General features: G+C 47.2%; 1 protein-coding gene across 3 annotated transcripts in view; it reads right to left on the reverse strand.

Moving 5' to 3' along the window:
* SLC13A5 (solute carrier family 13 member 5) overlaps positions 1 to 4,978 on the reverse strand; it is a 34,835-nt gene extending 29,857 nt beyond the window's left edge. For all 3 annotated transcript variants that reach the window (XM_070393891.1, XM_070393890.1, XM_070393889.1), the window contains exons 1-3: positions 4,851 to 4,978; positions 437 to 565; positions 1 to 137 (exon numbers count right to left, since the gene is read on the reverse strand). In XM_070393891.1, the coding sequence (XP_070249992.1) occupies positions 1 to 137; positions 437 to 565; positions 4,851 to 4,952 (368 nt within the window). In that variant the 5' untranslated portion in view covers positions 4,953 to 4,978. The remainder of the gene's footprint in view (positions 138 to 436; positions 566 to 4,850) is intronic.
* Positions 4,979 to 26,625: the final 21,647 nt, after the last annotated feature.

Consider the following 26,625-nt stretch of genomic DNA (forward strand, 5'->3'; position numbering starts at 1 on the left):
TGTGCAGGCTTGGTCCCCACCCAGAGGAGTGTGCGCAGGGCGATTCTCTTGTGCAGGTTCCAGCGCTCCACGGCCACGGCCACGATGAGGCCTCCCAGGAACAGCATGTTAGTGTCCTTCATGTACTGGACACACACCTGCAAGGTGGTGGCATGGGGGCCCCGTCAGGGCTGCCTCCTGGCCACACATTGTTTGGGGTCTCTACTGGAGATGAACTCAGGGGCCCACCCAAGTCCCCAGAGACAGGCGAGCAGAGCAGATGCTGACGTGAGGGTCAGCCTGGAGTGGGATGCAGGGTCCAGTGGCATGTCTCTGTGCCAAAAAGAATCCACAGGGAGCTTATCTGGTGCCCCGGGACCTAGGCTGCTCAGAGAGGGGCTCTGAGAGGAGCCCATGGGAGAAGCAGGAAGCCACCAGGATCCCCTGGGTCGCTCACCTGCTTGGAGTCCAGAACCTTGAGGAGTGGGAAAAGCAAGGCAGGCAAGAGGGCGGTGACAGCCAGAGGGATGACTTCTGTGCACCAGTAAGTGGCCATGACGATGATGACGTAGGCACACCTGGCAAACTGAAGAGACAGCCCTGAGGCCTGGGCACGCTGCCGCCGCCCTCCGTCTCCCCACCTGTTCAAACGTGGGCAACAATACCCACCTCCCTAGGTGGTTTCATGTTCCATCAGCACTTTTATCAGAGTCATTATTAACCACCAGGCTCTGCCCTCTCCCTCATTCCAACCCAGCCTACGACACCAACCCCAAGACCTATAGCTTGTAGCCCGTTATTCTCTGGCCTCTTCCTCCTCCTGCCCTCACCCCAGGGCCACTGTCTTTGTTCAGGAAACACTTCCTCCAGCCTGGATGGTGGAGATGATCTTCGATTTGACCTTCCTATTGTATCCCTAGGCACAGAGGCTCCCTCTTTCTCTTTTGCAAATCTGATCATATCACCCCCTGTTTCAAAGCCTCCTGTTGCCTCCAGGACAAACCCCCAATGCCTCAGCATCGCTTAGGAGACCCTCTGTGATGGAGCAGGCCCTGCACCCCGCCTCCTGCCAGCCCCATCTCCTTGCCCACTCACACCCCGAGTTCCAGCTACCCCAGGGCACTGCGGTGACTGAGCCTCCTCTTACACCCCCAGCCTGGTGGCAGTCTTTGTTTCTCCTTAGGCGCCTTCTCCGCCCCCCCCTCCCCCCCGCGCCCCCTCCCCCCACAGACACACAGCCTGGGTCTGTGCCCTGCCTCTGTGTCTGCTCCCGCAGCCCGAGCAATTGGCACATGCGGTTGCCATTGTTGTTTCCTTAACTGTCTCACCATCATCACCACCACCACCACCACCACCACCACCATCAGAGAACAGGAAGCACCTGAGACCAGAACCAGGGTTTGTGGATTCACTCTGTCCTCAGGCCTGACACTGAGGAGATGCTCAGCAAATGCCCATTCAGGAATGGACTAGCACAGTTCGAGCTATGACAACGCTGCTGGAGAGACGCACCTGTTCACTCTCACTGCTTAGCATCACCCGAGAGAGCACGTGTTACGTGCACAGGATGTTGGGTGAAGACAGAAATTCTTTGTCAGGATTTTGTTAGCTGTCATAAAAAATATATCTTCCTTCGGCACCCCACGAGAACCTCAGGACCCCTCGCCCTGCCTGGTGCGGGGTTTCTCAGCCTTTCCCCTGTGGACATTTAGGGCTGGAAGACTTTGCTGAGGGGCGGGGTGCCCTGTGCACTGTAAGATGTTCAGCAGCATCCCTGGCCCCCACACCACTAGCTGGCGGAACTCTCTCCAGCTGTGACAACACGAACGTCTCAGGCTTTGCTGATGCCCCTGCTTGGGAGGCTGCAGGCGCCAATGCTGACTGCTCCACGGGCTCCAGGCAGGACCGAGGTGTGGGCAGGAGCCCAGGCCCCACACCAGGCAGACCGACCAGTGCCCACTGTCTGCCACTGGCTGGTCAGCCGTCACTCAACAGGATGCTAAGCAGGATCCACTTAGGTGCCTGATGGATCATTGAGAAAATACTGGTCTCACTCCCAGCCAGGCCCCCTCCCTGCTTGTTTTGGGTCCTTGCCTGTAACCTGAGGAGGTAGGAGTACCCTTTTTAACAGAAAGCGCTGGGTGAATTTTTATTATTTAAACTTTGATACAACCAGTGGCACCTTAACCAATATTCACAGCACAGTTCCTGGAGGCACCAACGGAAAAGACACGCTTAACTGGCCCCTCGCCGCCATCCACTATCGAGGCCCCAGAGATGCCCCATCGCGGAGGCGGACTTGACCCTCCTGGTCTAGCATGCTCCCACGGGAGAGCTACGTTAGACTGGTCTGAGGAGGGGCGGTCACCACGGTCACCACGCAGAGTGAGGTGGACTCTGCCCGAGAGAAGAGCCTGCTCCCTGGGAGTAAATAAGCTCAGAGCGCTTCCTGCCCGGAATGTGGCTGGCCAGGCACTAGGAGCCCAAAGGGGAGTGGGACTTAAAAGTCAGCAGCCAGCACAGTGCCTAGCACATCGTAAGGATCAACAAATACAAGTTAAATGTACAACTGAATAAACCCCCATGTGTAATTATTAACAGACTGCCCGTGACATGTTGCCTAATGAAAAATGAATGTAGGTAAGAGAACTTCCTCTGTGTGTTTGTGTGTGTGGGGGGGGGGGGGGGGGGGGGGGGGGGGAAGGCAGTGTAGAAAGAGAGTGAGTGAGAGAGCGAGGGAGAAAAAGATGGATTGATTTCCGGAAAGATGGCCATCAGAATATTAATAAGTTATGGGATTTAAAGGTATTTTCATTTTGTACATTATACTTTACAGACTTGAAAAATATTATTTTACAATTTTAATAAAATCAATGATATGTTTACAATAGACATATCGATTTTATTAAAAAGCTATTTTAAAAAAGCGGGGCAAGAAAGGGCAGAAAAAGTGGAGCCAAGGTGAAGCCAGACAGGAAGCCGGTTGGAGGAGAGGAAGAAAAGAGGGGAGCCTGTGGGGGAGGCCGGGGCACGTGCCTTCTGATTCGCCGCCCCCCTCAGACAGTGCCCCACAGGCTGCCAAGTCCTCGCCGGCTGCCCAGCCCCGCTGGCCCATGCCAGTGCCTCTGGGTTTCCTTACACAATGGTGTGGCCGTGGGGGCAGGGCAGGGAGCTCTTTGGTGGTGACTAAAACAGAGGCACAAAGGGAGAGACACCAGGACAGGTCCAGGCCCTTGTCACCTGTCCCAGCGGGAGGGAACGCCTGTCCCAGGAGAAGGGAGCCTTTGGAAGGACTTTCCCAGATGTCCCCTGTTCCCTCACTGATCCTCACTCCCAAGGCAGGTTAATGACACTCATAGACACTCCGAGTTGAGGGTCCCAGCTCAGGGTGTGGAGGGGGGCGGTCAAGGGTCTCAGTCACACTCTCCCAGAGCAGGAAGGTCAGCCAAGTTGTATAATCATTCCAGGGAACATCACTCGCGCCAGCAGAACTAAAATCACAGCTCTCATCCCCAGCTCCCTCCCACGGATAGTAACAGCCCCAAATCTCTTTCTACAGGGGAAATAGGGCAGCTCACGGTTGGTATGACAACAGAAGAGCCACCCCAGTTTGTTGGGCTATCCCTGGCTCATCCAGGGCTGTGCTCAGCCCACTGGAGTGCTCCTCTCGGCCTCCGCACCCCCATCCTAGGAACCAGCATAGACCTTTTGGGCACCCAAAGCCACACCTGTCAGAACCAAACCACCCTGCCCATTGTACAGACAAGAACACCAAGGCCCGGAAAACTCAGAGGCTTCACTAAAATCACAAGGAAGAGTGAATGAAGTCGGCTTCTCTGCAGATTTGGCCTCCTGATACCCCCAGTCCTCCGGGACTGCCCCAGCGTATCCCCGAAAGAACCCCTCTGTTTCCCAAGCCTGCCTGAAGGGACAGGGGACCCCGGGGTTTCCTGTCTGGGCTGAGAGTGAAAGGGCTGGAAGAGGGAGTGTGGAAGGAGCAGCCAGCAGCCACAAAAGCCTTCAAAGGCCTGGGGTCTCTGCCAAACAGGCTCCACACAGCCCAGCACAGCCGGGGCCAGGGCTCCCAGCACCGCCCTCACCCTGTGGCCAAGGCCATTCATTCTCTGCCTCCCTCCCAGGAGCGCTAGGAGGCCAGGGCATGGGACAAGCCTTCCCTGCCACCCCGAGTCCTGCCACCCAAGGCGTGAGCTCTGGGAACCTGGCCGCCTCCTGCCACAGCCACAGCCACGGCCACAGCCACAGTCACAGCCACAGCCACGGCCACAGCAGGCAGCACGCAAAGCAGACCCACCCCGACCTGCCTTTCCGCCCCAGGAGGATTTGACTCAGCCATGGCGTCCAGGGGATCCGAGTTGGAAAGAAAAGTGGGCCATAGATAGGGAAACTGAGGCTCAAAATAGGGCCCGAGAGTGACAAGGACAGCACTCGGGATCCACTTAGGTGCCTGACTGGTCTTGGAAGTCCCCATTCACTAAGGAGAGGAGAGAGAAGGAGGGAAAGAAGTGCCAGGCTCTATAGGCACCATAGGCTCTGAGCAAGGAGAGGGGCGGGCATCTCTGGGGAGATTCAGGCCAGGCTGAGCCTGAGGATGTCCTGTGTGGCGAGATCTGTGCTGACGGCTAGGTTCCATGCTTGTTGGGACGGTTCTTGTGTCCTGGGATCTGTAAACCCCAAGGTTGGGGTGCCCCTTGAAATTCTCTACAGGACACCTCCCACCTGATGCCCTGAGCTCGCAGGGGAGCGGTGCCCGCCTGGGAATCCCTGCGCTCCCACTGGGTGCCCCCGCGTTCAGAGCCGGTCACTGGGACCAGTCGCCTGGAGTCCCCGGGGCTGCAGGAGATGCAACTGACCTTGGTGGGCACCAGAATGATGAGTGGCAGCAGCAGTATCGGGGTGAAGAACAAGATCAGGAAGGACTTGAACTTGGAGACATAGCTCAGTGCCGAAGCCATCGTGCTGGGGGGAGAAGCGGGAGAGGCAGGTTAGGCGGCCAGAGGCTCCGCGGGCTTAAGAAGGGGCCACAGTCTCAGGGGCTGGTGGAGCGCCGGCAACTCCGCCCCCCACGGTGAGGCCTCTGCCAGGCTCCGGGGCGGGGCCATCTCGCGGGGTCGGTGGGGCCCGCCTGCCCCCAACTCCGCCACCCCGCGGCGGCTGGAGGCGCCTGCGGACTCTCGCGCCCGTCGGGCCCGCCCCCCAGGATTCTCCAAGCGTCTCCTGCGCTGCCCTGGATGCACAGAGGAGCGCCCCGGGGCTGCCAAGCGCGAAGGGATCGGTCATTTATTCCGATGGCTTCGGCGTGTGGCCCCTCTTCTGCGTCCTCAAGGTCCCAGGTGAAAGTCTCCACGTGCCTTGGGGTCTCTGAGATCTGTCTTCCCAGTCCCTGGCCCCTTTCTTCCTCATTACATCCGCCCCTCGCACCCACATCTCGAGGGGTCTCTAGCAGAGGCGATGGCCCTGCCCCGCGCAGGCCGCCCCAGGCAGTCCTCCCTGCGGGCCTCTCCTTCCCGCATCTCACTCCTGGCTTCCCGAGGCGTCCGTGCTGCTTTGGGCAACAGACCCGCCCCCACCCCCTCACACCCCCCGCGCACCCTCTCCCAGCAGCGCGTCCGGCTCTCTTGGGCGCAGAGGAGGCAAGGCTTCTGTCCTCTGCAGTCTGAGCGCCTTCAGCCCTCCAGGGACACCCGCGCAACCCGTGGAACTGCGCATTGACTTTGATGGGCATCAGAATGATGGGTGCTCCCCTGGGGACTGAGCAGAGCGGGGAGGGGACGGACTGAGCCCCAAGAGCCACCGCTGCCCTCCTGGTCAAGCTGCTACTGCCATTTTACATAGGGAAACGGGTGCAGCAAGGAAGGGACTTAACCAAGGCCACCCTGAAAGGGCCATTCATTCATTTGGCCACCTGCCAAGTCCTGAGCACCTATTCTGTGCTCAGCCCCATCTGGGGTGCTGGAGATACAAGGGTGCAGACACTGCCACCTCCATCCCTTTCTTCTTTCCTTCCTTCTCCTCCTCTGCCTGCCTGTCTTCTCATTCTGCAGCTTTCTTTTGGGGAGTCTTGTCCCTGCTTGAGGTTTAACCACAGCGTGCTCCTTAGTAATTACCACCCTCTGTCTTCAACCCAGCCATGATATGGGAGTCCCACATCTCCATATTTCCAACCTTTTGAGCCTGGGTCTCAGGGGCCCTAAAACTCAGCATGTCCTACCTACGCCAAGTGCATGACTCTTCCTGTACCTCCCCCTAAGAACACATATTCCCCCAGACCCTTCCTGCATCTGCCTGCTGATGCCCTCCCCCTTTGTAATTCTATCCTCTAACTGGATTTCTCTCCCCGACCCCCGGTCCCAGGGCACTTAGCACTATTGGTGCCTATATACTTACTGGTGTGATTTTTATTTAATGTCTGTTTTATTCAACACCATATGTTCACCAGCACCTTTTACAGCGCCTGGTTCAGTGTGTGCTCTCCAAACATTTTCTCTGGGATGTGTGAATGAAGGCGTGTGAACCACTTCAGGACAACACAACTGCTTGAAAGAGAATATCACACGGTGGGAGCATGGGCTCTGGAGCCAGCCTGCCCGCATCCTCTCCTGGCCCTGCCTCCCCCTGGCTTTGTGCCTTAGACAGACAGGCTGCCCTCTTGGGCTTATTTTTTTCATAAATGGAGAGACTAACACCAACTCTGGTTTCAAAAGGCTGCTTTGTAAATTACATGGGTTAATGCTCAGGGAGTGCTTCCCACAATGCTCTGGCGTGTAGTAGGCAATCAGTAACTATTTCCTTTTGCAATTAGATGACAAGTGGCAGGAGCAATGGGGGAACTTTCACCCAGGATTTGAACTGAGACTTCAAGGCTAAGTAAAAAGTTGCCAGGTAAGCAGTGGAAGCCAGTCAAAATCACCAATGAATAAGAAAGTATTAAAATTGTTGAAGAAAAATCCCAAGATAATTCAGGAATACTGGAAACTAAAGTACAACAGCAACAACAACAACAAAAAAGCTAAATAAATAGGGAGGTTATACCAAGTTCATGGTGAGAAGACTAAACATTGTAAACATTTTCATTCCTCTCAAATTAATCTATAAATTCTAAATACAGTCCCAAAAGAATTTTTATTTGACAAGCTAAATCTAAAATTCAAACTTTTTTAAAAAAATATTTTTTATTGATTTTAGAGAGAGAGGAAGGGAAAGAGAGAGAAAAAACACATCGATATGAAAGAGAAACATCCATGCGTTGCCTCTAGCACACACCCTGACCAGGGGTCAAACCCAAAACCTGGGCATGTGCCCTGACCAGGAAACGAACAGGCAGCTTTTTGGTGAATGGAGAACCATGCTCAACCCACTGAGCAACACCGGCCAGGACTAACTCCAATCTTTTTGTTGTTGCCGTTGTTTTTTGTTAATCCTCACCAGAGGATATTTGGCCATTGATTTTTTTTTTAAGAGAGAGAGTGGAAAGGAGGGAGAGAGATAGAGAGAGAGAAACATGGATGTGAGAGATACACATCCTTTGGTTGCGTGGCCACCCGGTCAGGGATGGAGCCTGGGACCAAGGTGCATGCCCTTGACCAAAATCGAACCTGCGACCCTTTAGTCTGCAGGCCAATGCTCTACCCATAGAGCCAAACCAGCTAGGGCTAATATTGAAACTTTTTCAGGAATACGTAAGACACTTCTGGAGAAGTGGAGTGGAAATTGCTTATCTGAATTCAAGATTCACAAAGCTACAGTAATTAATGTAATCATTAACTATTGGTATAAGGGCAGAAAAATAGATCAGTAGCATAGAATGAAGAGCCTAGAAACAGACCCATGCTTACACAGAAACTTGATATACTAGAGAGATTGCATGGACTATTTGATGCCTACTGGCATCTGCCGGACCAACTGGTTTTAAGCAGTAGAGATATCTTTCTTTCACTAAAAATGTTAATCACATAAGAAAGTTTGATCATAATATGTAATCATTTAATAAAGTTATTCTTTTTTGAGTCATTTAATTCTTCTCATAAGCTGAAATAAGAGTTCAATTTATACATGCAAATTTGTTTACCAAAGAAATGCTCTGCTTTTACCATTCTCCCACTTCACAAATAGCTTATAATTTAGCCACATATTACACCTCATGATAACAAACGAAGTCATGAAAAGGAGCGTGTCAGTTTACGTCTTATAGTGATTAACTTATCACAAAGAGTATTAATTCAGTGTTCATCATTTTATCTCAATGTGGCTGCTTTTGGTAACCTATCATCAGGATGTGTTCTATATTTTATTTATTGGGTTTTAAAAATAATATTTCTCAAAATATGAATCCAAACACTAGAACATATTTTTTGAACTTAAAAATAAATAGTTCCCTAATTACAAAAGGGACATACATAAATCAAAATTATTTTAGAATATCATAGTATATAAATTGTGAAGCAGTTCTCATTTGTATATGAATAATTTAATAGAATTTTCATCTTAAAACTGAGGTAGTAAAAATCTATTTTTAGTATAAGATTTTTAAAGTAGGTGTGTTTTATCAATTAGACCTCAGTTTTAATATGCAGTTGTTACTTCCTGGTCAGAATTAATTGAGTTTGATATGACATCTCTCTACAAAGTCATTGATTTACAAAACCATCCATTAAGCAAAAGGATGGATTTCCAAAACAGTCAGCTTCCAAAAATACACCCAATTAATTTTTTATTGAGAAAAAATTAGCATATAATGTATTAGTTTCAGGTGCACAATATAATGATTCTATATTTGTGTATATTGCAAAATAATCAGTACAATAAGTTTAGTTATCCATTAATATACATAGTTACAAAACTTTTTTTCTTGCGATGAGAACTTATAAGATCTACTCTCTTAGCAATTTTCAAAAATACAATTCAGCATTATCTATACTAATAAAAGGGTAATATGCTAATTAGACCAGACGTCTTCCGAACGTCCTTCCAGACAAAGCTGCAGCAGCTGCTGCGAGGGCCAGGCCGAGGCTCAGGCAGCCGCAGAAGCTGGCAGTGGCGGCAGCAGTGGCATGATGGGGCGTCACCTTCCCCTGATAGGCCTGGTTGCCTCCCCCAGAGGGAGCTCAGAGGCAGCAGCAGCAAGGGGGTCATGGATGCGGTGCCTTTCCATAATCAGCCAGTTGCCTCCCGCAGAGGGAGGCTAGACTGTGGCTTAGGAAATAATGCTAAGCTGTCAGTAGGACATCCCCTGAGGGCTCCCAGACTGTGAGAGGGGGCAGGCCGGGCTGAGGAACACCCCCTAAAGTGCACAAATTTTTGTGCACCGGGCCTCTGGTTTATAATAATCACCATGCTGCATATTATATCCCCACTGATTGATTTTTTTTATAATTGGAAATGTGTAACTTTTACTCCCTTCACCCATTTTGCCCACCCTCCTACCCTGCCTCTAGCAACCACTGTCTATTCTCTGTACTATGAGCTCTCTTTTTTCAATTCCACATATAAGTGAGATCATATCTAGTACTTGATTCATTCATACTGGATAGCTATTGTTGCATTGGCTATTGTCATTTTTTTATTTGACAGTCTAGGAGAAAAGAGGTCTGTGTCCCTGATTAAAAAGTCAGGTAGTGCATAAAAAATTCTTGCAGCACACCGGTTGAAAAATCACTGCTTTAATCTATTTTTTTGTCTTTTTAAAAATTTATTAGGATGACATTGGTTAATAGGGGCATATAGGTTCCAAGTGTACATTACTATGATACATAATCTGTATATTGCATTGTGTACCACCAGCCCAAAGTCAAATCATGTTCCTTCACTATATATTTATCTTCTACCAAGCCTTCAACCAATTTCCTCTGGTAACCATCACACTGTTGTCTGTCCATGTCTGAGTTTCAGTTTTATATCCCACATATGAATCAAATCACATGGTTCTTAGCTTTTTCTGACTGACTTAATTTACTTAGCATAATATTCTCAAGGTCCATCCATGTTGTTGCAGATGGCAGTATTTCATCTTTTCTTATGGCTGAGTAGTATTTCATAGTATACATCTTCTTTATCCAATCCTCCATTGAAGGATACTTTGGTTGTCTCCATGTCTTGGTCACTGTGAATAATGCAAAAGGAACATAGGGTGCATATATCTTTGCGAATATATGTTTTTACTTTTTCGAGTAGCTACCCAGAAGAGGGATTGCTGGGTCTGTCATATGGTAACTCTATTTTTGTGTGTGTGTGTGTGTGAAGAACCACCATACTGTTTTCCATAGTTCCTGTACCAGTTTACATTCCCAACAGCACTAAATGCAGGTTTCTTTTTCTCCACAGCCTCTCCAACACTGGTTATTACTTGTCTTCTTGATATTGGCCATTCTTACAGGTGTGAGGTGGTATCTCATTGTAGTTTTGATTTGCATTTCCCTAATAGTGAAGTTGAACATCTTTTCATATATCTGACTGCTGTTTGCTTGGCTTCTGGGATTAATCCATTTTGAGTTCATTTCTGTGTGTGGTGTAAGAGAGTGGTCCAGTTTCACTCTCCTGCATGTGGCTGTCCCATCCTCCCAACACCATTTATTGAAGCAATTTTAGTTATAATTGCTGCATGCTAGAAACAATTCACATGTCCTCAACGAGTGAGTAAACAGATAGTAAAATACTGCTCAGCAGTAAAAAAATAAAAAAAAAAATACTTGGTTGGATCTGAAGGCCATTGTGCTGAGTAAGGGGCAAAAAACAATCTCAAAAGGTCACTTATGGTGCTATTCCATCTCTATAATGTTTTGCAAGTGGAGATATTAGAAGGACTAGCAGGGGTGGGCAAACTTTTTGACTCGAGGGCCACAATGGGTTCTTTTTTTTTTTTTTTTTTTTTCTCTTTTTTTTTTAATATTTTAATAATTTTTATTTCTTAAAGTATTACAAAGAGTATTACATATGTCTCCTTTTTTCCCCCCCTTGACATTCCCCCGGCCCCTATCCCCCGCCCCCCCCCCCCCGCCCCGTGTCTTGTGTCCATTGGTTAATCTTATATGCATGCATATAAGTCCTTCAGTTGGTCTCTTAATCCCCCCCCCAAACCCTCCACAGGCTTCCCACTGTAGTTTAACATTCTGTTCAATGTTGCTCTGCTTCTGTATCTACCCCTGTTCATCAGTCCATACTGGTCCCCTTTATTTGTCCCAACCTCACTGGAGTAGTCTCAACCTCACCAGGGCCGTCTGAGCCTCACCAGGGCCGTTTCAACCTCACCGGGGCCATCCCTACCTCACGGGGGCCATTTCAACCTCACCGGGGTCGTCCCTACCTCACGGGGGCCGTTTCAACCTCACCAGGGTCGTCCCTACCTCACGGGGGCCGTATCAACCTCACTGGGGTCGTCCCTACCTCACAGGGGCCGTTTCAACCTCACCGGGGTTGTCCCTACCACACCGGGGCCGTTTCGACCTGACCAGGGTTGTCCCTACCTCACGGGGGCCGTTTCAACCTCACCGGGGTTGTCCCTACCACACCGGGGCTGTTTCAACCTGACCGGGGTTGTCCCTACCACACCGGGGCCATTTCGACCTGACCAGGGTCGTCCCTACCTCACGGGGGCCGTTTCAACCTCACCGGGGTCGTCCCTACCACACTGGGGCTGTTTCAACCTGACCGGGGTTGTCCCTACCACACCGGGGCCGTTTCGACCTCACCGGGGTTGTCCCTACCACACCGGGGCTGTTTCAACCTGACCGGGGTTGTCCCTACCACACCGGGGCTGTTTCAACCTGACCGGGGTTGTCCCTACCACACCCGGGCCGTTTCGACCTGACCCGGGTCGTCCCTACCTCGCGGGGGCCGTTTCAACCTCACCGGGGTCGTCCCTACCACACCGGGGCCATTTCGACCTGACTGGGGTCGTCATACCTCACGGGGGCCGTTTCAACCTCACCGGGGTTGTCCCTACCACACCGGGGCCGTTGCAACCTGACCGGGGTTGTCCCTACCTCACCGGGGCCGTTTCGACCTGACCAGGGTCGTCCCTACCTCACGGGGGCCGTTTCGACCTCACCGGGGTTGTCCCTACCACACCGGGGCCGTTTCGACCTGACCAGGGTCGTCCCTACCTCACGGGTGCCGTTTCAACCTCACCGGGGTCGTCCCTACCACACCGGGGCCGTTTCGACCTGACTGGGGTCGTCCCTACCTCACGGGTGCCGTTTCAACCTCACCGGGGTCGTCCCTACCTCACGGGGGCCGTTTCAACCTGACTGGGGTTGTCCCTACCACACCGGGGCCGTTTCGACCTCACCGGGGTTGTCCCTACCACACCGGGGCCGTTTCGACCTGACCAGGGTCGTCCCTACCTCACGGGTGCCGTTTCAACCTCACCGGGGTCGTCCCTACCACACCGGGGCCGTTTCGACCTGACCTGGGTCGTCCCTACCTCACGGGGGCCGTTTCAACCTCACCGGGGTCGACCCTACCACACCGGGACCTTTTCAACCTCACCGGGGCCATCCCGACCTCACCGGGGCCATCCCAGCCTTACCGGGGAAACAGGAAGTTTGGCCCTCTGTCCCCTGCCGGCAGCTCCCCACCAGACAAAATCTCCAGGCGTTCCTGGTGGTTGAACATCCAGCACTCCTGCCCTCCACCAAGTGCACAGACTGCCTGTCTGCTGTCCCCCAGCGCCCCACAAGAGACTGGGACCAGTGGGCATGTTTGTGCGCTTGCTGGTACAACAGTTCCACAGTGCCGGCCGAGTCAGGCCCAGCCCTGGCCGGCCCCGGACCCGACTCTGCCCCCCGATTGCGTCCCTCCCAGATGCAAGGAGCTGAAATCTGCAGCCTGCTGGGATGGGCTCTGTACTTGGTGCCTCTGCACATCCTACTCAGTCTCAATGCACTTCTTTCTATGCGAGGAGTTGAAATCTGCAGTTTGTTGGGTTGGGCTCTGTATTTGGTGTCACATCCTACTCAGTCTCAATGTTCTTTCTCTCCTTCCAGTTGTAGAGCTTCCACTGGGCCAACTTTCCCATGGTTCTGTATGATAGGTGTTTGTCTGGTATTTGGTAGTTTCGATATTGTTGTGTGAGGTAGCACACACAGGTCTCTTCCTTATGCCGCCATCCTGGTTCTCCTGGGTCTGCTTCTTGAGTGTGTCTCCCATGGCTGCGAGCAGTTGAAGTCTGCAATTTGTTGGGATAGGCTGCAAAAGCGCAGGTGGGTCTTTTTGTGCACCTGGCACAGCTTGGATGGGGATGTAAATTGATTAGGGCTGAGTCTCAGGGAGTCGCCATGGCGGAGCAAATAGCACTGGCTGAGTCTCCGTGGCCCCTTGAATCTCTGCCAGGGCTTTGTGTCCCCCAGTGCCGGCGAGCAGCTGTGCAACAGAGTCTTCCTCGCTTTCTGATGGCTGCAAGGCCGTGCTGCCTCTCCCCGTAGGGTCTGGTGCCTCATGATCCCGCCTGAACCAGCTCAGTGGATTTGAAAGTTTGCAGAAGCAAAGGCGTTTCTACTTGTGAGTCTGGCACAGCCCAGATGGGAATGTAAATTGCATAGGGCGGGGTCACAGGGAGTCGCCGGGGCGGAGACTCAGCGGCCCCTTGCCTATCCAGGACACCAGGACTTTGCGTCCCCCAGTGCCGGCGAGCAGCCGAGCGCCAGAACCTCCCTCGCTTTCTGACCGCTGGAAGGCTGTGCCGTCTCTCGCCTTGGGGCCTGGAGCCTCAGAGACCCGCCTGAACCAGCTCAGTGGATTTGAGAGTTTGTAAAAGCACAGTCATTCTCTCTTGTGCCTCTGGCACAGCCCTGAGGGTAGGGCGGGGTCACAGGGAGTCGCCAGCGTGGAGGAAATAGCGATGGCGGAGTCTCCGCGCCCCTCGCCTCCCCGGGACACCAGGACTTCTTGTCCCTCAGTGCCGGCGAGCAGCCGCGTGTCAGAGCTTCCCTCCCTCTCCGACCACTGCAAGGCCGTGGCCGCCTCTCCCTGTGGGATCTGGGGCCTCAGAGACCTGCCCCGAGCAAGCCCAGAGGATTCGAGGGTTCGTAAAAAACCGAGAATCCATTTGCAGCCCGCTTGGCGTGTGACTGCGTACCTCTGGTTTTGGTGCCTCCGTAGCTCCCACTCAGTCTCACTGCACTTCTTTCTTTTCCTCCAGTTGTAGATCTCCCACTGGGCCAACTTCCCCATGGTTCTGAGTGGCGGTTGTTTACTTCATAGTTGATAGTTTCAATGATGCTGTGAGAGAGCAGCACACACAGGTCCGCTCCCTACGCCGCCATCTTGGTTCTCCCCACAATGGGTTCTTAAACTGGACCGGAGGGCCGGAACAAAAGCATGGATGGAGTGTTTGTGTGAACTAATATAAATTCAAAGTAAACATCATTACATAAAAGGGAACGGTCTTTTTTTTTTTTTAGTTTTATTCATTTCAAACGAGCTGGGTAGTTTGCCCACGGCTGTGTTGCCTGGGGTTGGAGTTGGGAGTGAATGTGACTATAAAAAGGCAATTAAGCAGTTTAATACCCTAATGGTGGCGATGTGCATAAGGCATGCCTAGGAATGCAGCTGGGAACAGATTTCTTGAACTTTGAGCTTCTTTGTGCATTTTTGGGCTGGATGCGTATTTCTACCGAGAGGTTTGCTCCAACAACTGGTCACAAGACTGGCGTCACTTGTTTCTGCCCTTTCACTTGGAAACAGTTTTATTTGTAAACAAGCTTGGGCTGCTAAAAAGTCAGGGCCTGATTTGCTCAGCGTATTGGATGTTGCTATTCAAAGAGCATTGGTCAGCTTTCACTAGGTGCGACTTGCAACGGCAAATATTTATTCCCGGCTGCAAGTTCACTGGGAGTCGGTGGTTTTTGCAACTCTGCTCCTGGCTGTGGTGACTGTGGGCAGCTCCATGCTCTCCCCACTCAGCACTGTGGGTCAGCTCCACCTGCTCTCTCATCCCAAGACTCAGCCTGGGGAGGTGGACACCCTCAGGCGCCACTGCTCTCCTGCCAGGAAGCAGGAGCAAGAGGGCGGGTGGGACTTGCAGCACCTCCGAAGCTTCTGCTCGGTGCAGCCGCCTCACTTCTCTCCCCGTCTATTAGCCAAAGCAAGTCCACGGCCAAGTCCAAAGTCAATGTGGTGGGGAAATGTCCTCTGCTTCGCGGAAGGATTGCAAAGGTGGGGAGGGAATTAATAATTGTAAGCAAACAATATGACCTACGGTGACGGAAATCAAGGTGTTTCCACTTGGGATGCTCTATTCACAAAACAAGACATGGTTGTGGCAGGTACTTTTATTTCCTCGAAGCAAATAAGGGGTTCAGGGGACTCGCATCCAGAGTTTGGCCTCCCCAAAGGGAGGCTTTCCATTGCGTATACAGGCTGGGTGTCCCCCAAAATGTATACACACTAACAGCTGACAGCTCAATTTTGAAAATGAAATGTATTTTCATAAACACTGCCTTTATAATTCTTCAGAGTGCTGTATACATTTTGGGGGGGACACCCTATATATACTATTTGGTCAGTTACATGTTGGTTTCTTCTTTGCAGTTGGCTGTTCTCATCAGTTGAATTCCTATCAGCTCATTCTGTTTAGAGCTGCATCTTCAAAATGCTATGCTACATTTTAACATTTAGTTAGAGCTTCCCAGACCTTGAGACCCTCTTCTCATCTAACACTCCTACACAGGATAAATATGATTAAGTCCGGGAAATGATACTTATATCTTTTAAAAGTCGTGTGTGGACACACGATCAACTTATGTGAGTTATATGAACTCGGGTACTTGAGTTACACGAATTCAGACGTGAGATGTTGTTACAGGAATTGCAAATTAGCATAGGTATTCAAATTGGAAAATTGAAATAAGACTTTTTTAAAAATAGAAAGTGAATATCTGATTTGGATAATTAATTTGACAATAAAGGCTGACTTTGCTTGTTTGTTGCTCTTTGTTTTATATCCCACATATGAGTGAAATCATACATTTGACTTATTCACTTAGCATGATACACTCAAGATTCAACCATATTGTTGCAAATGTCAGTATTTCATCTTTTTATGGATGAGTAGTATTCCATTGTAAAAATCTAGACATCTTCTTTATCCAATCATCCATTGAAGGACCCTTAGGTGGTTTCCATATTTTGGCTATTGTGAATAATGGTGGAATGGACATAGGGGTACATATACCAATAGTATTACAATAAATTTAATTTAAAAATTTATAAAGATCACTTTGCCAATGAAGTTATATAGAAGATGTTTCCGATAAACGAGTTAAACTAAATTTGTATTCCAATGTTTTAACACAAATACAATTAAAGCACAAGAGCAAAGTTGCTTAGAGCTCACATCTATAACAAAAAATAAGAAGAGACTCAATGTTGGATCCTGCTTTATCCAAGTAAATAAGTAGCATTCATCCTTGGTTAATTGATAACAAAAAACCATCAACATTATTGTGCTGCCTTTCTGATCAAATTTCACTTTTATATAATAATTATAAAAACCTATGTTATATTTATGTTACTTTGGTCAAATGATACTAGTAATTGTTGCCATAACTCAAAACAGAAGAAAAAGTTAACATTTAGAGTCTTACTGTCATAAGAAACTTTAAAACATGAGTATTTCTATTCATACATATATTTTTACTGTAGAAAATATGATTGGAAGAACAATAGAGGACTTCAAATGAAAAATATGAGCTAGGTGGAATGGACATATAAGATACATGGGAAAAATAACTATAAAATTTGGTCTGTGGAGGAAGAGTTCATTTGAATATTTTTAAAGTGGGTAGTAGCAAGTATCAAGTTACCATGCGATTTAGATTCTATTGGATACATCTTGAAAAGTGAAGTAACAGTTTTATTTTTAAATATTTGTAATAACAAGACATGACATTCTTTGCAACTATAAGTTTGAACCATATGAATTTTTAATATGCAACAATTTTCAGCCAACAAATATGGCAAATTCATAAGGTTCAAGTTAATATTTAAAGTTATGACTTAAAAGTTTTAGGTGTCAACTTAAAAATGTAGAAAAAGATACATAATTTTTTCAAAATTAGCTTAAGGAGCATATAAGACAAGAAGTTCAAAGACCATCTCCAAAAAAAAAAAACAAATTTCTTTTGCATATATGTATAAGGAGTCATATAAAAGAAAATTATGGTCATAGTTTTTGCAAGAGCAAAGTAAATGGAAACATCTAATAACAGGAGAATGAAAAAATAAATTGGAGTATTTTCATAGCAAATATTTATATAACAGAAAAAAATGAAGGAATTAGAGGTACACACATTAATATGACTGAAACATAAATACTTGATGAACTCTTATAATATTTGGTGAAAGAAAGAAGTCACAGAAGAATATTTGGAGAGTGATAATATTTATAAAATTTGAAACATTCACATAATACTACATTTTGTTTAGGGATACAAACAGAAGTAGCAAAATTATAAAGAATCTATATATATAAAAGGCTAAGTAACCGACCGTACGTCCGACTAACTGGTCCACCGACTGGCCAGTACATATGACTCAAACTGGAAATTTAAAAATAAACATTGAGCCCTAACCGGGTTAGCTCAGTGATAGAGTGTCGGCCTGCGGTCTAAAGGGTCCCAGGTTCGATTCCAGTCAAGGGCATGTACCTTGGTTATGGGCACATCCCCAGTAGGGGGTGTGTAGGAGGCAGCTGATCAATGTTTCTCTTTCATTGATGTTTCTGGCTCTCTATCCCTCTCCCTTCCTCTCTGTAAAAAATCAATAAAATATATTTTTAAAAAAATAAAAATAAACATTGACTCACGCATGCATGATACATATAAAGCTCTCACTGGCTCCAATTGCACATGTGTGCTTCAATCTGTCATTATCAATTGAGAATTTGGTTGTTTTTATATCATATTTTTGTTGTTTTTATTTCATGTTTTTGTTGTTTTTATATCATGTCTTTGTTGTTGTTATATCATGTTGTTATTGTTTATTAATCAATTTATATATTATTTTCATATACATTTTACTAATTTTCTCTCATCTCTGACACTTCTATTATAGAGAAAGAGTGAATAGCAATATTAAAAATATTTCTTCTAATTAATTTCCTTTCAATGTGCAGGGATCCGTGCACCGGGCCACTAGTATCGGTATAAATAAACACCAAATTTTAATCTAGTTTTAACCTGTAGGGAGGCCTATGATTTTAACTGGGTATGGATACAGACATATTTTTCCTTTATGCTTTTAACATATTTTAAATACTACAAAATAAATGTTCATAACATTTTTAAAGAAGCTTGCATACATTTAATGCTAGAAAAGCTTTGGTGAGGTTCAGGGTATAAGATAAAGGAAAAATATTTCAGACAATATAAGAATAGCTAATATCCCTCTTCCTGAACATTTAGTCCCCTCCAAAATCCATTTTTGGGGGTGCCGTGGGGGGGGTGGTACAGTTAGAAGAACAGCACACGGATGGAGAAGCTGTGCTGGGTGTTTTTAAGCTAGGCGAGCTTCCTTTGATCACTGTGTCTATAAGTGATGTCTGTATTAAAATGTGAACCTTGATCCCTTTTCCAAATTGATGCTGGGTCCAAAGTTTTGTGTCCTGCTTGACTGGCTGCAAACCTGACACCACAGATTCCTCTGAGCCGAGTGAGGATTCAGACGTTCCCCTTTGCTCTAATTATTCTCTTATCACCCAATTGTGAACATTTTCAAACATATGGAAAAGGTGAATGAGTAGATAAGCCTAATGTTATACGCATTGTTCCTGAAAAATAGGAAAATACACTCTGATTTTTAGGAGGGTGACATAATCTCAGCACCAAAACCAGCAAGGGCAGTTCCTAACAGGAAAGCTATGGACCGAGTTCACAGATAAACACACAAAGGTTCTACAGAAATTACCACCAAATTCAATCCAGCAAAGCATCAAAAATATCTGTATTCCACACCCATCTTCATTTACAGTTTGGCTGACTATAGAATTCTATGCTGAAAATCGTTTCCCTCAAAAACGTACAGGCTTGCTCTAGCCGGCTTGGCTCAGTGGATAGAGCGTCCGTCAGCCTGCGGACTGAAGGGTCCCAGTTTCGATTTTGGCCAAGGGCACATGCCTGGGATTCGGGTTCGATCCCCAGTAGGGGGTGTGCAGGAGGCAGCCGATCAATGATTCTCTCTCATCATTGATGTTTCTATCTCTCCCTCCTTCTCCCTTCCTCTCTGAAATCAATAAAGAAATATATATTTTTAAAAAAATTTTTTTAAAAAACAAAACCTTAAAGGCTTTTTTCTCTTGTTTTTTTTTTTGTTGTTGTTTGTTTGTTCTGTTTTTTGTTTTTACTTTTAGTGTCACTATCTAAAAAGTCTAAATACATTCTTGCTCTTGATTTAAAAGAAAAAAAAAAACTGCTGTATTTCTTTCCTCTCCGGAAACTCACAGGATCTTCTCCTGTACCCAGTGTTCTGAAATTTCATAGAGTCATTTTTTTTTTTTTTATAGGATCTTGACTTTCCTTGTGCTGAGCACTTGGAAGGCTCAGCAAACTGATATTCTTTAGTTATGGAATTTTTTGCTTATTTAATTTTAATTGATTGATTTTCGAGAGTGTGGAAGAGAGAGAGAAAGGCATCCATTTGTTGTCCCACTTATCTATGCATTCATTGGTTGATTCTTTTTTTTTTTTTTTTTTTTTAAATATATTTTATTGATTTTTTACAGAGAGGAAGGGAGAGAGATAGAGAGTTAGAAACATCGATGAGAGAGAAACATCGACCAGCTGCCTCCTGCACATCTCCTACTGGGGATGTGCCCGCAACCCAGGTACATGCCCTTGACCGGAATCGAACCTGGGACCCTTCAGTCCGCAGGCCGACGCTCTATCCACTGAGCCAAACCGGTTTCGGCCATTGGTTGATTCTTGCATGTGCCCTGACCAGGGATTGAACCCACGACCTTGGTGTATCGGGACAATGCTCCAACTGACGGAGCTGCCTGAGCAGGGCCTGAAAAAAAATTTAAGTTTTTTTTTTAGTGTTTTTTTTTGTGGGTGTGGGTGTGTGTTTAGAGAGTGAGGAAGGGAGAGGGAGAGAAAAACACCGATGTGAGAGGGAACATTGGTTGTCTCCTGAATACCCTCCACTGGGGATTGAGCCCATAAGCCAGCCACGTGCCCAGGAATTGAACAGGCGATCTTTCAGTTCAGGGGATGGCGCCTAACCGAGTCACACCAGCCTTGATGAACCTGGAAATTTTAAAAATTATTTTTTGACTATTTCTTCCTCTCCATTTTCTTTATTTGTAAAAGTACCATTTACAATTTTTTTCTGAGTATATTAATGTCAATTCTTTTGAGGACTCTTCATTATGATTTTGTTTTCAATAACAAAAAAATGGAAAATCATAAGTCCTGATTTGCAGGTGAATGGATTAACAACTTGGGAGCATAGTCGTACAACTAGATGCCTTTCAGCAATTAAATTAAATAAACTAGAGCTACATATTTGAATGTGGACAAATCTCAAAAAGATAAGATAGTGTGGAGGTAAGTAAGCTGTAGAAACACATACATCACACACACATATATACATTTCACTCCATTTATACGAGGCTTAAGAGTATGCAAAAACAATATTATCTATTGTTTATGACCAGAAATATATGGTAAGTGTTTAAAAGCCATGCAAAGGAATAATAAACTCCAAGTGCACAAGAGTAGTTATATATGGGGAGGCAGGGAAATAGAGTTGGGGTACACATGACATTTCAACCGTTAGTTCTAATATTTTCTTTCTTAAGCTGAGTAGTGGGTGAACAGATATTCTTTTTTAATATTTTTAAATAGTCATAATAATGTTTTTATTTATATAAAATAAGTGAGGGAGTTAATTTAAAAAATAAACATAAAGTTGAGGGAAAGATCAAGTTTTATTTAAAACTAGGGGCTCATGCATGAATTGGGGCACCTTGAAAGGAACTGTGGGCCACGAGGCTGTGATGGTCTTAGCCCATCCTCCACGGCCCTGGGTCCCCTATCTGCCGGCAGCCCTGCTCCCACTGCCGCCTCTCCCATGTGCCCGCTTGCACCCACTGCTGGCGCCAGCAGTGGGTGCAAAGAATTTTCAGTAACCACCAGAGGCTCGCCCCGATGACAGCGACTGGCGCCCCGCCTTGGTCTGGTGCCCTGGGTCACCTACTCTACCCTCCTGCCGTGGCTGATACCTGCCATGTTCTGCACTTGCCCCCTGGTGGTCAGCACACGTCATAGCGACTGGTTGTTCGGTTGTTCTGCCATTCGGTCTATTTCATATTAGGGTTTTATATATATAGATAGGAATAGGAAACCTGGAAAGTCAGGTCACTGCTTAAAAATGTTAGCAGAAAACCAGCACAAAACTACACAATAAAAAACAGGGACAGCAGAGAAGCTATCAACAAAGCCCCAGCTGTCATTTACAAGATGTGAGTAAATAAATAATCTAGCTTTGCATAAATTCTTTTTTTTTTAAATCTTCACCTGAGGATATTTGTTCCATTGATTTTAAGAGAGAGAGGAAGAGAGAGAAAAAGACAGATAGAAACTCGATGTGAGAGAAACACATTGATTGGTTGCCTCCTGCATGTCCCCGACCAGGGCACAGAGAGGAGTCTGAAACCAAGCCCTTGACCAGAATTGAACCCGAGACCCTTCTGTCCACAGGCTGATGCTCTACCCACTAAGCCAAACCGACCAGAGCTGGCTTTGCTTAATTTTAACCAAAAAGGGATAGTGCCCTGAACATGATTGTACCAAAAACAATCAAGAAAGAATTGCAACAGAATGGAAATTGTGCAAGCAGGAGTTCCTTAGCAGCTACAATGATTTCCCAAAAAGGGTGACTAACCTAATTTGGCGTTGATGTGTGCAGTATTTTTTCCTCTGTCCTGGGAATGGTTCAAATGACCCTGGAGTATGGATGGAGGAAGAAGGCTTCGAGGTGAGTTTTGAATTGTATATAAATGGGAGTGTTCTCCCAAAAACGTGCCCTAGTATTTCTTGATTCCTCGGAACATCTGGTGTTTCGTCCCACCAACAGGCTACTGTAAGGTAAAATAAGCCTGTATGCTCTGATCAGCATCACCTTACTTGCTTTTCCCAGCAGGTTCCCCACATGGAAGTGTCTCCAGAATGAATGATGACAGAGTTCATTCTCTTAGTCGCATTTCTAACCTGGCCACAAATGCTTATGATGTGGTTATCACTATGGCAGCCTGGTATCGCTTCTGCTCCCCCAGCCCCTTGTAGCACTAGAGGTGGAGATGCCCCAAGAAGGGGCTAAAGCAAGATGTGCAACAGCACTGAGCAGATTATTTTAGCAACAACAACTTAATTCCTCTGCCCACCCCACCTTCTCCCATTCCCCGGAGGCACGCACTTGCAACAGTACTTCTAGTACTTTCTCCCAGTCCTTACCTCCATCTTCTAAATAAAATAACTAAACAGACAAAAATGTCTTTCCTTATGGAGTTGAGAAAAGATATATAAAAAATAAATCAAATATATAGTATGATGGGGGGAGGACAGAGCATGCGAGTGGAATATAAACATCATGGGATGGAGCAGAAACGTTATATACGGTGGCCTGGAAAGACTTTAGATGTGTCTCGTGAGAAAAGACCCGAAGGAGGTGAAGGCTTCCATTGGTGAACAATGACTGCGAATCCCTCCTGTGGGGAGGTGTGCCTGGTCAGTTCATTGAACAGCAATGAGGCCTGTGAGGCTGGAGAGGAGCGAGCAAGTGAGATAGGAGTGAGATATGAACAAGAAAGACACCCACTGTAGATAGCAACTTCAAATACGGCCACGTCATCTCCTATAGGACCGACATTTCTATGTATAATAGTTGTAAATTCTGGGGAAATTAAAAAAAAAAAATTTATTTAAATGAAAAAAAAACATTTCCCTGAAGGCACTGAAGAGGAAACACACACACACACACACACACACACACACACACTTGCAAGAAAGCATGGTATTAGTTAACATGTAGGGGAAGAGAACTGGGTGAGTGTCCATTTTCAGATCTTTTAGTCTAAAGGCAGGCCTCGTAAAGCTAAATAGAAAATCCTCATTCTTTCTCTGACGAAGGACTAGAGAACAACCACAGCAGCTAGAAAGGGATGGGGAAATGTCAGGGGAAAAGAGTGTCCTAGAAAAGGACCCTTAAATTCTGCATATAAACTCCTCCCAGATCCCTGGATGATGCTGAATCACACATACATGAAACAGATTTAAACAACCTGGCTACAGGTAAAAATCTGAACTGAGATTTGAAATTCAGTCTGCATTTGCATCCAATCAGTTAATTGCCTGCTTAAAAAACAACTCCATCCTTTTCAGAGGACTATCACAGAACTCAGAATCTCTACAACATAATAGTCACAATGTACAAGATACAATCCCATATTGTTTGACAAGCAAAGAAAGAGATAAATGGGGGGACCCATTATAAAAAGAATAATACAACACAACCAATACTATAAGTTGACCCACATGTTGTAATTAGTAGAAAAAGATTTTAAAACAGTTATAGTAACCACACTCATTGACGTAAAGAAAAATACTTATAATGAACACACAGATAGGAAATCTCAGCAGATAAACACAAACTATAAAAATAAATCAAGTAGAAATTCTAAAATTGAAAAACACAATATCTAAAATTAAATATTAACACTAGATGGATGATGACAGAGGAGTCAGTGAACTTGAAACTAGATCAATAGAAATTATCCAATCTGAAAAAGAGAGAAAACGTGGGGAAAAAAAATAGAACAGAACCTCAGGGACTTGTGGGGAAATATTAAAATGTCTAACATACATTGAATCATCATTGTAGAAAAAGAGAGAAATAATGGGGCAGAAAAATATTTGCCAAAAATGACTGGAAATTTGTCTAAAATTTGGCAAAACACATAACTGTAAAGATTTAAGAAACTGAACAAACCCCAAGCAGGATAAATATGAAGAAAACTGTGCCAAGGCAAATCATTATCAAGTTGCTGAAAACCCAAGATAAACAGAAAAGCAGCCAGAGAAAAATGACCAATTATACAAGGGGAACCATGGGCTTCTCATCAGTTATTTTGAAGAGCAGGCAACATTTTCAGTGTCTGAAAGAAAAGAAAAACCTGGCAACTCAAAATTCTATACCCAATGAAGAGAGTCTTCAAGAATTGAGACCAAAAGAGTCCATTGCCAGAAGACCTACACTGCAAAATGAATGACGTGCTTTGGGTTGAAGGGAAATGATAACAGATGGAAACTTGGATCTTCGATGAAAAACTCCAGACCTCGAGCCCAGGTGCACTTCCTGGTTGCTGATCAGACAGCTCTGTGGTGGGAGGGGGCACATCCCTGAGGCCATGGAAGCTTCACGTACTGGAGCCTGCCAGACCTCGCCCAGTGCATTGCCCCTTGGCCCGGCCTGGTTTGCATCCTTTATGATAAACTGTAATTATAAGTGTAGCACTTTCCCAGGTTCTGTGAGTCATTGCAGTGAATTATTGTACCTGAGGGCGTCATGGAAAGTCCCAAATGTGTAGCAGGCTGATCAGAAGTGAGGGTGACTTGGGTACCCCCATGCTTATGGTTCGTACTTTAAGGGGTAGTGGGAACCTCAGAATTTGTAACCATTAGATTGGTGGCCTTATAAGGAGGAGAGTGGGATCTCCCTAGGGGGGCCTTCTTGCTGTGTGCTCAGATGTCCTTTTCTCAGAGTGTGAGTGTGTGTGTGTGTGTGTGTGTATGTGTGTAAAGAGTGAGGGAGGGAGAGAGAGATCTCACTCTACTTTTCACAAGGCCACCAATCTATTGGGAGGCTCAGGGGGGAATCTGCTTCCTGGCCTGTGCAGCTTCCAGAGCTGCACCCTGTGGATCATGCCCCGTCAGCCACCTTCAAAGCCGCAGCATAACCTCTTCAAATCTCTCTGCTTTGTCATCACGTTATCTCTCCTCTTCTGTCTTCTAGTCAAATCTCCCTGTGCCTCCTTCCTTTATAAAATATATTTTTATTGATTTCAGAGGGGAAGGGAGAGGGCGAGAAAGAAAGAAACACCAATGATGAGAGGGATCAAGCCGGCAACCAGGGCATGTGCCCTGACCTGAAATCATACCATAAACTCTTGGTTTGCAGGATGATGCTCAACCACTAAGTGACACGGGCCAGGCCCAAGTACGTATTTCTTAGCACAACTCTCCTGCTGCACACAGCTCCCCTGGCCTCAGCCACGGTCAGGACAAGCCAGCCCCTGTTCTTATGTCCCCACAAAGAATGCATGGGTCCCTCCCTGACCCCTGACGCATCTTACACACACTTCTATTTTAACATTTAGACATTGTTGTCACCACTCACATGACTGTCCTGCTGGACCTCTCAGGGCAGGGCCTGTGTCCTGTGTCTCTATTACGAGTTTGACACCCAGCACATAGTAGGGGCTTACTGTTTGTTATAAGAAATAAAGGAGACTCTGAAAAACTCATATTCATCCTTCAAAGCTCTGATTACACAAGACCCTGGAACCTTTCCTGGTTGGCAGGGGCCGAGTTAACCTGTCCCTCCTGTACTATCTGGAGGAGGCCTGCCTCACCCTCGGGGGCAGGGACAGGACCTGCTTCTTCCTGTGACCCATTCAGCACAGACCAGGCCCCCACGGGCAGTCAGTAAAGGCAGAATTGGATTGGCCTTTGCATCTGAGACCAGAGGAAGGGCACCTGACCTGACTGGTCAGCCACCCGTGTCGCCAGGCTGAAACCACCACAGACTGGCACGCTGGTTGTTTGCTGAGGAAGGGAACCCTGAAATAAATCCCAGCTTTAAAAGGAAACACACCCAACAGGTATTCTATTTATATGAAATCAGCTCCGTTTTTAGGTATCTGCCCTCCTGCCTCACCTCCCCAAGGTGGGCCCAGCCTCCCTCCCATGGGTGCCTCCACACCCCACCCAGTAATCATGGCCCTACCTGCCCCCACCCCTCCTCTGTTTGCTCTCTGGGGTTTCCCTCGATTGCAGGGTGTGAGCTTCCAGACGCCCAGAGGCCTGTCTCATGCCTGACCCCAGACTCCCTCCCTCTCAGACCTGCCCTCCTACTCCCAGAGTTCCCAACCAAAGAGCAGGCAGAGCCAGGGCCCTGGGCCCAGGTGGGGAGGGCAGGGCAGGAGTCCATCTGCACTGTCCCCCCCCCACACACACACACACACACCCCGAAACTGAGAGCAGGCAAATTGCCTCTGGGTGCTCAGGAGCCAGGCCCTGCTCCTCCCAGGGCTCTGGCAAACCAACAGGACCCCAGTCCCCAGTTCAACCAAAGTTGGGGTCCACTTGGCACAGGCTTTGGAGTCAGGCTCATGGTCCTGCTCCAGGCTCCACCAAGGCTGCCAGCATTCAGACAACTTGCCTCCCTCCCTAACCTCTCCCAGCCTCAGACCCTGCGTGCTGAACAGAGACACATCCATCTGCTGAGAGGAGCACCACGAGGCTGGGGAGGCCGCTCTGGCATGGGGCTGCATGGGAAACCCCACAGGGTAAGGGATTCACATTGCAGAACAGCAGCTGGATGTTTCCTGTTTGCTTATCGGGTAACAACCCCCAGGCA

The sequence above is a fragment of the Myotis yumanensis genome, unplaced genomic scaffold (genome assembly GCF_028538775.1).
Source record: "Myotis yumanensis isolate MYYU_CA2020_CCGP unplaced genomic scaffold, mMyoYum1.0.hap1 SCAF_16, whole genome shotgun sequence".
Lineage (NCBI taxonomy): Eukaryota > Metazoa > Chordata > Mammalia > Chiroptera > Vespertilionidae > Myotis > Myotis yumanensis.